The 11,821-nt window shown below is 29.3% G+C and overlaps 1 protein-coding gene across 1 annotated transcript; it reads left to right on the forward strand.

Moving 5' to 3' along the window:
- Positions 1–8,461: 8,461 nt before the first annotated feature.
- Positions 8,462–9,051, forward strand: LOC131856437 (cysteine-rich receptor-like protein kinase 2). Its single transcript, XM_059208234.1, has 2 exons — positions 8,462–8,579; positions 8,633–9,051. The coding sequence occupies exons 1-2, from the start codon at positions 8,462–8,464 to the stop codon at positions 9,049–9,051; spliced, it is 537 nt and encodes a 178-aa protein (XP_059064217.1).
- The last annotated feature ends 2,770 nt before the right edge of the window (positions 9,052–11,821 follow it).

The raw sequence follows: 11,821 nt of genomic DNA on the forward strand, positions 1-11,821 counted from the left end.
GTAGTGTCAAAAATACACCCTATGTTGATTTGACACTTACATATTAAGCCCAATGCATTTATGACAAAATTCATGATTAGAATTTCACAATTTCAACTTCATGAATAGAAAACAATGAAGTGTTATCAGTCTATGGTTTGAATTTCGGATGAAACTAGTTAGATATCTGCACAACATGGAAATATCGCAAAAGATTGAGATTTAAATGAGCAGATCCATAGTAAAAAATTTCCTACGCACATCCCAACATGAAAACACAATTGTAATGACTATTCTTGTCAATTCCAAGCAAAAAAAATCTCATTCTTGCTCATTTGCTCATTATACCAACTCTTGATCTCTATCTCCAATCTTATAGTGAAGCTATGCCAAAATCTCTCTGAGATCTTAACACTCACAATAGTAGCCAAGACTCCTCTCAGCTATCTATAACATCTTTTTGTCACGAGAGAGAAGGCATAATTGATGGTAATGATCTCTTGCTTGTCTACTCATTCTTTGATCTTGTTTATTTACTTGTCTATTATATCTAGTCTACTATATTTTATCATTAGTAATAGTTGGTTTCCTCTGTTGTAGGAATTGTTTCTATTACATGTTTTTATCCAATCATTATTTCATTGTTTGTGGACATGGAAACATTGAGACAAGGGTTCAACCCCCAACAATTTTGTTGTCTCCATGAGTGCAACTGAGGAATAGGTTTATAAAATGAACAACTGTATTCTGATGCTTTTCTAGAGTTATTATGGGTTTTGTCCATAGAGACAACAATGAAGTGTGTAAGACCCACAAAGCGCTACTATCAAAGATCAAGACCTTATCCATTTTTTAATTTAGTATTTGTGTTTTAGGATTCCTATTCCTATAGTTAAAATATTTTATCATTCTATATTCTTGAGATTTTAAGAATTTATAGTTTACATTCATAGTCTAGTGTAGTTAGAATTTCCTTTTAGGCATTGTCTTTCCCTAAACAATGAAGCACTAGTATAATGATGTAGTTGAGGCTCTTTTATTCCTTGAGACCTTGTAGTCTTGATTGTAGCAAACCCCCTCCTCTACAGATACATATACACCAGTCATTGTCTTTCCCTAACACTAGTTTAATGATGTAGTTGAGGGTCTTTTATTCCTTGAGACCTTGAAGTCTTGATTGTAGAAAACCCCCTCCTCTATAGATACATATAAAATAAGTTATACATCATGACATACACCTATGTCCAAATTTAAATTACTCTAACTTAAAAAATTAATTAAAACAAATATGAAACAAAAGATTATGAAATAATATTGATGTCTTAGATATTGGTGAGCTACATATTTGTATTTTAAAAATTAGTATTTTTTTCTTTCTATATAGAAAATTTATGCGTTATGACATAAATGCCACTTTTTCAATTTATTTGTAATTTTTGAAAAAAATATATTTAGAATCTACACATAAAATATTACGAAATACTAATTTGTATCGTCTTCAAATTATTAACAATTTAGCTAATATAGGTATTAGAGAGTAAAGATTTACTTAAAAATATTGATTTGAATGTCCCACTTCCATAGAAAAGCGAGACTCATTTTTGTGGGATCACCTTGGTATGATGTAATAAAAATTAAATAAAACCATTTCTAGAATATCACCTATTATCTTCAAATTATTTATGATTTTATTGCTATGATTGAAATAAAATAGAATGTATGGAGTATGAGGTTGTAGATTTTAAATGATGGGAGAGGGTTATGGGAGTGGTCGAAGCTATAAATTGCTCAAAATGTTTAAAGAGAAAAACAGGTAATAAGTAGAAGTGAAAAAAATTCCAATTCTTGCAATAGAATGTATTTAAAGTCCCGAGAGGAATAATGATGTTTCAAATGTAATATTTTAGAAGTTGAAATGAATAATAATCATTCCAAAATATCAAATTACTAGGAGTTAGCTCTTAGATGTTTGAAAATAGTTCATAGTCTGTTCAACACTATTCTACTTGGATTACTTTCTTGGTCAACACAAAGTTTTAGAAAGTCTAAATAGTGCTAAAGTATAAAGGTTACACAACCTAGGGTCATTTGACATTTGATTTTTTGTTAAGAGGTTGAGTAATTGAATAAATATGTATCTTAAAACATGCTATAAGAATAGACACTAAGATGAATGCTTAACAAAGTAGAAATTGTGAAGCATGCAATTTTATTCTCTATAATTCCTAAGTTTATAGACCCACCAAATTCTATTTTGTACAATCATAATAAATTCATAATAATCTTATTTGAGATACTAGGAAATTAGATTATTAGGTTGATGGGTGTCTATGATTGATATGTCTATGCAGGATTTACATTCATCACATATATTACAAGATCTCCTTAGAAGACACCATTTGTACAAAAAGTATTTTAGTAAATCACTTTATGTTTGTAGAGATATGAAGCATTGAATTGTCTGATTATTTTGATAAATTTATATTTCTAAATTACAATAAATTAACCTATGGTAATTTGACTCCAATTAATTAATTTGTATCATTTTTAAAAAGGTAAATAGTTTTGATTCAAAATTATGAGTGACAAAATAAACACTTAGCAACAACATTGTAGCTGGATTTGATCTTGGTGACAAAAACTACAAAAACACAACCATCTAACTATACCAATACTTAGCCAAATTAATTTTCATGTAAAAATTTGAGTTCCTTTAGTCAATGCCATAAAATAATAAAAGACACATCATGTCAAGTTCTTGCTAATGGTGTGATGATTTAGATCAGTTTTAATATTTAGTAACAGAAGCATTTAGATTAGTTTGTTTCAAATTTTAACATATTCAATATTCATTAAGTATAATGCTAATTCATAAACATATCAAATATCACTTAGAGAGTGTTGTGGACATAGTAACATCTAAGATAATGAAATAGAGGTGAACCAAAATTTATTGTTGAAATATTATTTTGGAAAACAAATTATTAATACATTTTTATGGAATTGTGCATCTTATTGAATGCAATTAAATGTTCAAGTTTAAAACATATATTAAAATAATAAAAAATATGAATATTAAAAAAAATAATAATGAATACAAAAAAACAAAAACAAATGTTCAATAAGTAACAAAGTGCATAATTTCATTTTTTGTAGGGAGACATTTATTTATTGCAGAAGATTAAATTTAGAGATGTTATTTAAGATAAAAAAATATACTCATACACTAGAAATCTTTAGTAACCTATGAAAAGAACTATATGATTTGAAAGCTTATACAATTAATTGTCTACAAATTTACCAAGCTGTGATAAGTGATTATATAACCTAGGTCTATTCATGGTCTCGTAACAGATTTTGAATACAAATACTAATTTTGCATTAAACATGGTTTTACATAAGAAATAATGTCGGTCTAAATAATTTACATCTTTTAATACTTTTCAAGAGTCCAAGGAAATGCAAGAAAAACATTGTTTCCAAAAATGTAAGTTGTTCAATTTCCTAGAAAGCAAGGATACACTAAATACAAATCTATAGCCTACATGTTGAATGTAATGCAACAAATTTGTCCTTTTCAAAATGTAGATGACTATTCACACATAGAAATGTGAAAATAAATTTTCACAAGACTAGCAATATAAATTAGAGCAATGAATTTCAAATTGATGTTAGAATATTATGTAGTTTAGAGAAAACTAATATGCAATTCAAAGAAGGCTTAAACACATAATTTTTTCTTAGTGAGAATAAACATGCTTGTAGATCTCATAATGGTCAATAATATTGCTTAACATCAAAGCCAAGTAAGTAAAAATTAGTTTTAGTGAAGAGAACTAAATCCTAAGCAATTCCTTATTGTAAAATTCTAATTTTTCAACACAAAGAACTTTGGTTAATTTTAGGATTGATTTTGGTAAATTTGGATGAATAACTACTAAATAACATTCAAAGAAGCATGTAAATTAGTGCTAATTATGTTATGAAACAATAATGATTAATAGAATTTCAGACTAAGATATCCTTTGTAGGCTTTGATCAATGTAATATTGCAACTCAAAAGAAACTAGGTTAACCTAGGAATAGTAGTGGCTGTTGTAGACATGATCTTTACTTCTTACTTTTATTCAATATGCATTGAATGTGATTAGATTTTTCTACATTTTGCCAATGTTTCTGAAATAAATGTGTGTATTTTATTAGGTTTGTCTATCCATGTACTTGCTTGCATTTAATAAGATGAGACTTTTTAGTTCTTACCTGTGGTGCTACTCTTGCATTCATTCAAAGAAACTTTTATATTAGTTCAACCAATCATTGTTTAGAATTAAAAAAATTGAGCAGCATTTCTATAGTTTATAATTATTTTTTCAATTTAATAATTTAAAAAATATAATTTATCTTTCTTTCTATTGGTTAATGTGGGGAATAGCCATTGCAAAAATCTAATTATTGTTTATTTTTTCTATAAATTTTGTGAGCTCAATTAATGACTTGAATGACATATATAATATTATATACATCATAATAAATGCACATGTTGACTTTAACATTGTCGTGTCTCAATGAATGACATTTGTGATGTCATTCATATCTAATAAATTAAATATGCAATTTAAAAAAAAATATTACACTGTATAATCTAAAAAATACTTACCTATTTTATGTTTTTAATTTTTTTTATTGGTAATAGGCCGAAGACGATAAGATGTACATGCCCTACCCCCTATGGGATTTGAACTTGTGAACTCTCTTTCAAGAGCACAAGTTCTCCACCACTAGGCCAACTCAAGCTGTACGATTTGTATCTATTATTTATATAATATACAATACATTATTATTGTTTAAAATAATTAGATACAAATATTTAAAATATATATACAATAAATTCAATTACTAACAATTTTTACTAATTATATTAATTTATTTAAATTATTATTTTTGTATTGATGATAGGGTGCAAGATGCTACAAATAATTTTGACAATCCATGTTTAATAATTCTGACGTAATTGCTTCAACACAATTTTGAACCTATCCAAACACACTTGTAGGATAAAAGTATTCAAATAGACCAAATCAATTGAAAATAAGATGGAAAAAAAATCTATTCTCAAGTTTCTTATTGCTGCAAACATTTGCCTTCCTACACATCACCAAGAAAAGGGAGCTAGAAATAAAAAGAAATCAAATAGATGACTAACGATGTACATGAATGCTCTATGTTTCCACTAATCTAATTGCAATCATCAACTACTTTACCTAACAATAACTATTATATCTAACACTTCTAGGTAGGAACTTGACACAATACATCTCTTGTTGAGATTCATGTCCTTCCTTGTATTGAAAAAGATAAGATTAATGCATATCTTCTTAGATTTTTTTTTATAAATTTTGGCGAATTGGAATTGCATTAAAAACCCTATAAATATGCTAGGACAACCAATGAAAAAAATAATGCAAAAACGTTAATGTTAATTTCCTTCAAAGAAAGGAAACAATAAATTAATTGTACAATGACTCTAGGGAAATAAGCTAATGGAAAAAGAAATGAGTAATTTTTTTAATCATTAATTTTGGATTCATGTCCTTCATCCAAAAAGATAAGATTGATGCATATCTTCAAACTTTGACAAGTTGGAATACTTTAAAAGCCCTATAAATATGGCAGGATAACTAATGGAATAAAATAAATGCAAAAATATTGAAAATATTATTTTCCTTCAAAGAAAGGAAAAGTTAAATAAATTTTACAATGATTGTTAGGGTAGTAAGCCAATAGAAAACGAGATAAGTAACTTTTAAAATAATCTACATTCATGTCCTTTGTTACATTCAAAAAGATAAGATTGATGCATATCTTCGTAGATTTTTATTAATAGAAAATTTAATCAAGTGGAAGTATAAATAATCATGCCTGTCAAGGAACCAAATCTTCTACCTACCTAGGGGAAGCATACTTGTAGTCATTATACTGTACATTGGATTTCAATGATTTTTTTTATATTGTTTCAATATATGACTTAGGGGAAGTGTACCAATAGCCATTATAGCTAATCTCATGCACCCGAAGATCTTAAACAATAGATTGGATTTCAATGATTTTTTTTGTTGTTGTTGTCTCTGTATGCAACTTAATTGTTTATATCTATTGTTCTAGCTTTTAGGTAGTAACAACGCACATTGTGGGATCCAGGATGCATGCAAGGGTGAAAATGTGCTCATTTCAAAGTGTCACCTGATACCTACTTAAAGATGCCCCAGTAACCATGCACTACAACCATCTCAAAAATGGCCAATACTTATGCACAAATGCCCTATAGTAATGTGCTGTGAGTACCAATAAAGTTGCACAACTCTTTGAATTAAAGTTCAAAAAATAAAAAAGTTGTAACTACTGCGGGTAAAGTGGGCAGCTATTGATACATGTGAAATTTATTAATGGGCTTTTAGTTATCACTTTTTAAATTTCTTTAAAGTTAGTAATTGGAGGTTTGGGTGACCAAGGAGTGAATGGTAATTGGAACATGGGCAGTAACTGATGCTTTCCCCTAACTTCTTATAGCTATTGTTCTGGCTTCCAGGTAGTAATGACGCACACTATGTGGTGCAGGAGCACCCAAGAACATGAGGTCACCGGGAGAAAAGTGATGTTTTAAGTCATTTTGATCATTTTTATGATGTATTGATTCATGATGAATCCATTTGTAAAGACAATATCAATTATTGTAATTATTTGCATAAAGTTGTTAAAAGTTGTTCTTTAGGTCCCACTTTGGTCTATAAGGTTAAGATTGTTGAAATAACCCATGGAAGGGTAAAATCAACGTAAAATATCTTAAATAGTCTATAAGAGTTTTTACAATTTGGGGAGTCATTAGGAAAAAGTGTCAAAGTTGCAAAAAAATTGCAAAAGTGCAACATTTGCAAAAATGTAAAAGTGCAAAAATTGCACATAAAGTTGTAAAAGGGAAGATGAAGGGTCATAAAGGTAGTTGGATGGTTTATAACTACCAAAGAGTCTATAAATATGTTGTATTGGTCGAATCAAATCAGTATTGGAAGAATAGAGAAGGAGGATAAAGTTTTGGAACAAATTGGTGTGTTTAAAACTTGCATTTTGATTGGTGTTTTTGTGTTAAGTTGTTGTTTCCAGGCCTTGTACGATCATATATGGCCTGGAAACCCTGTATATTTATAATGGTTAGATAGTGGAATGAATCCTCTTTCTCATTCTTTTGGTTTGGTGCAGTTTAATGAATAAATGAATAAGTTATGAAAGTTTCGGTGAAAGTGGTTGTTTGCAAATTTGAGATTTCCTGAGAACAGTCATGTTGCAGCATTTGGTAAGGACTCATTGAGAAGAATTATGACCTCAAAATAGATTCATTGGAAAGATATATGAATCACCTTTCATTTCATTTTGGTCTGAGTCATTTTATGCACATTTGTGTAAGTTATGAAGATTTTGGTGAAAACTATTTTTAAACTATCTTCAATGGAGTTGTAGACAAGGGTTTGTGATTATCTAATGATTTAACCATTTAAAAATATAATGGATTACATATTATGAAGATATATCCATAAATATTTCATGTTCTATTATTTTGGAATCATTTGGTTTTGTTTTGTGAAAGATATTTGATGCCCTAGACGGACTGGGCATGCACATGTCTTATTTGGGGACAACAGAAATGGGTCTCGGTGAAAAGACCATAACTTTTAATCTAACCATTAGATCTGGGTAAAATTGGGATATGTTGTTTGTAAGAAAGATATTCAGGTTATGACCGAAGGGATTGAGTTTTTTTTAATATTTGGTTAGATATTTATATACCTCTGTGTACAGGTCTATCTAAAGGGACAACAAGTTGGCAAATTTGATACATGGATCAAGTTTGTGTTTTCTTGATTGATTGATTGTTGAAGTATGATGGAATATGCCTCTAATGAATTTATAATGGTAAAAATATAGATGGATCAGCATGATCCTAGAATTGTGATTGGTTTTCCAAGATGCTCTGCATCACTATGGGATTAGTTATGTTGGCAAGGGTCAAAAAGTGGTCATTTCAAAATGTCCCCTAATGCCTAACAGATGTTACAATAAGTGTGCACCACAACCACCTAAAAAATTGCCATACTTATACACAAATGCTCTAGTAGTCAAGCACTATGACTACCAGTAAAGTTGCACAACTCTGAAGTCTACAAGTTCTAACTACATGAAGTACAAATGAACGACTATTGATACATGTAAAATTTATTAATTAACTTTTAATTATATTTAATGAACTTTTAATTATATTTTTTAGATTTCTTTAAAAAAGTAATTGAAAAATTGGAAGGAGAAGAAAATCGTAATTGAAACTTGGAAGTACTCGTGCTCTTCCCCTAATGTAAATAGGAAAAAATTTAACAGGCAGGCATTTAATCTATTTAAGTTCACACAATGTTTGAAGGGTAGAGATCCCCTGTAAATGGACGGACAGGGCACGCGATCAGTTATGGTGATCGTTGCAGTGTATGTGGCTCTATATCTGGCCTTCATACACGAATTAGTCGCAGATCAAAATGCCTCAAATGCCCTAAGCGGCTGTAACCCTTATAATGCCCTAAATGCTAGTGTTTACAAACAAATCTTCATCCAGTCTTGAAATCGCTTGCCATAGACATTAGAGTTTTTCGTTTTGGGAAGGGATCCCGGGGAACAGGCGGCGATGAAGTGTATGGCCTTGCTCAGTGCAGGGCTGACTTAACTCTCTCTCACTGTTTCCAATGTTTTAAAGATGCACGGAAACAACTCTCCCAATTTTGTCCCACCCAAAATGGAGGACGAGTGTATATTGACGGATGTTTCCTGCGTTACGAGAATGCTACAACTTTTACCCAGCCTTATGACACCGACCATACTGATTGTGGCTCTTCCTCCAAAAGCAGCGCAGATAATTTTTCAGAGAAAACAGTGAAATTGCTTAGAGAGACCATTCGCAGAGCACAGCAATTCTTGCGAAGAGCTGTCAAGGTTCACAGAGAAGCTTCAACGAGGCAGGCTCACAGAAGGGTTTGAGCACTGCAAATTCAACCACTAGAGCGATAAAACAAAAGCTATCCCAATTTCAGCATGTTTTCATTTGAATTTGAATTATCAATGTAAATTTTTATTTGACAAGATCTCAAAATTTGGATTAACTTATATGTATTTGTTGTACCAATAATTAATGGTTTTGAATATCCTTTTAGAACACGTTAATTTCCTTGTCCCAATCCAATATTTATATGTTTATCAGTTTACAGCCCTTGAAGCTGTTTCAGAAAACACAATGGAAATTGTAAATTGTAAATTGTCAAGACTCTGTAGTGCATTTTTTTGAGTAGATACAATTTAAAGTTATGATTTGGGGTTTTTGAATTAAGATATGGTATGTGTTTAGATTCCGTAATCTTACGCATAGGAATACATAACTTTTCACAGATTGTGATTTCAGTTTCTGAAGTCTACCTTGTATATGTTCATCTCAATTGTATTTGAGGTTTCATCCTTTCAATCCTGCACCAGCAAATGGTAATTTAAATTTCTAAAGAATTTTTTGCCACACATTGAAAGTAAATTTATTATTCACAAAGTTTCCAAGGTCGATAAGAGAAGACGAAGAAGGAAATACAGAGAGGCTTGCAGAACTTACATTTTCCTCTAAGATTATTAACTCCCACTCAACTGTGCATTCTCTTGGTTGTCTTCCAAATGATTCATGGGGCATCATTATTTGATTACGATAATGGGGAAGCCTTATTCAGATTTATCTATGCTTCAAGTACCTTCCAGAACTTTCTGTAAAACATTTTGGAAAAAAATAAAAAGCTAAAAAATAGTGTAATCTGATTGGATAGCAAAAAAAAAGTTTTTTTTTAATAAAAAAAATTAACGATAAGGAAAAATGGGTAGAGTTTTTTTTGAAGTGCTATTATTACAATTTTTTTCAAACGAAATAAACCAAAATTAATCTGTCTGCACTTGTTGCTTCAATGGATACAAACATATCAGCGTTTTAGGGCTAGACAAGATTTCAAACATGGATCTGAAAACTGATTTGATTTGGAGATTTCTTGTGAGTGGAGGAATGTTTAATTAGTTGAAGATGACTACCAATACTAGTAAACAATGGCCAATAAATTATTTAATGTAAGTTGTTTTTGATTTGAGACATGTATTTGTTTGAAAACAAAAAATCCATAATATAGCTCGTCAACTAATTAATATATTAAATAAAATAATGAACATTTTTTTTTAATTATTATTTAAATTATATACTATAGAGTAAACTATATAAAAGATAATGATATCAAGTTTTTACAATCCATATCAAATTAATGCAGTTATTTGTGGATTTGATTGTTTAAAGATATTTTTGTATCAATGTTTCAGATCTGTGATCCATTGTGTAAAGAAGCTCATATCCTTGAGCTCTCTTTATCATCCTATTATGGCTTACACAGTGTTATCCAAAACATTGATGAAAACATTCTTTAAACAATTAGAATCCCAAAATAACAGCATTAATATATAAAAGATGTAATAAATCCTACAACAATGCATTATTTTTTTTTTGTGATATCCAAAATGTATGCTTAAAATAAAGATTATTACCAAATAAATTCATAGTTTCATGATGTATAGATGGATTCTTTTGACAATTGTATCAAGATATTTGTTAGTGCATAACTAATTTTATATTTTCTTGTTTTTATTTCAATTTCTTAACAAACTAACTTCTTGATGTCATCAATATATGCATTTAAAGCAAGAGAAATTACACCTTTATGATATAAGTCAAATAACGTTTCATTCCACAATATAGGAACCTAAAATCTAATGATGTAAAAGGCTCACTCAAAGCTTGCTTGAGTGAAATAAGTGAATTTGGGGATCCCACTTTAAATAAAATTGAAGTTGTTAGAAAAAATTCCTTTCCAATTGATTAAAAATAATGTAATATGACTACATTTTCAATAGTTATAGTGAATACTATATAGATAAAAAATAAATTTGTAATGGCATAGATTTTAAATATTGTTTTATACATAAAATTAAATAAAAGTAACTTACCTTATAATGCACTTGTTCAACTATGCTAATTATAAATAAGAACAATGTATATTGTGATATACAATAATCTAATTGTACTCTTAGCTTACATATAGTTTCTATTAGTCTAAGCATCTCCTTCTATTGATTCCTTGATTAATATATATTGTGATATACAATTGTTCAATTATGTCAAAGTCATTCCCTATATGAAATGAACCAACTACTCTTTCAAATCAATACTTTAAAATGTTCCTTAAACATTCAAGAGAATTGAAAATATTTGTTTCACTAATTTCTTTTTGTCACTCTTTTTCTATCAATTTTATTTTGTTTTTTGATTCTTTCTTCAATCTCCACGTAATCCTTGCATGAGGTCAGTTTCAATATGTTGACCTATGGAATGTGTCTTTGCAAAAAATAACATTCATTCTCTATAATGACTCCTTTCTATTTCTCACAAACAAAGACTCTTTAAAAAGATATCATTAAAGGTATTTTGGTTGCTTCTTTCTAGAATTATACATAGGAGACTGATTTCCTTATTTCATAGTAATATCACTACCACATCACTGTACCCATAGTATAGAGGGTGAAATATTTGAGTCATAAAATAAATGTAAATCTATTGATTATAATTTTTATCTACCCAATGCACATGAAACAACATTCTACTATAGACGATTTAAAAGATAAGTAATCTCTAATCAAGGGTGTCTTTTAATTGTCCTCAATAAGATTTTTTTTGTCTTTC

This window comes from Cryptomeria japonica, chromosome 7 (assembly GCF_030272615.1).
Source record: "Cryptomeria japonica chromosome 7, Sugi_1.0, whole genome shotgun sequence".
In the NCBI taxonomy this organism is placed as follows: Eukaryota; Viridiplantae; Streptophyta; class Pinopsida; order Cupressales; family Cupressaceae; genus Cryptomeria; species Cryptomeria japonica.

Excerpts from the sequence above, each read along its gene's own strand:
- LOC131856437 (XM_059208234.1), top strand. The coding sequence starts at position 8,462 with ATGGACGGACAGGGCACGCGATCAGTTATGGTGATCGTTGCAGTGTAT. Across the intron at positions 8,580-8,632 it reads CTCAAATGCCCTAAGCGGCT|TCTTGAAATCGCTTGCCATA; the intron begins GTAACCCTTATA and ends ATCTTCATCCAG.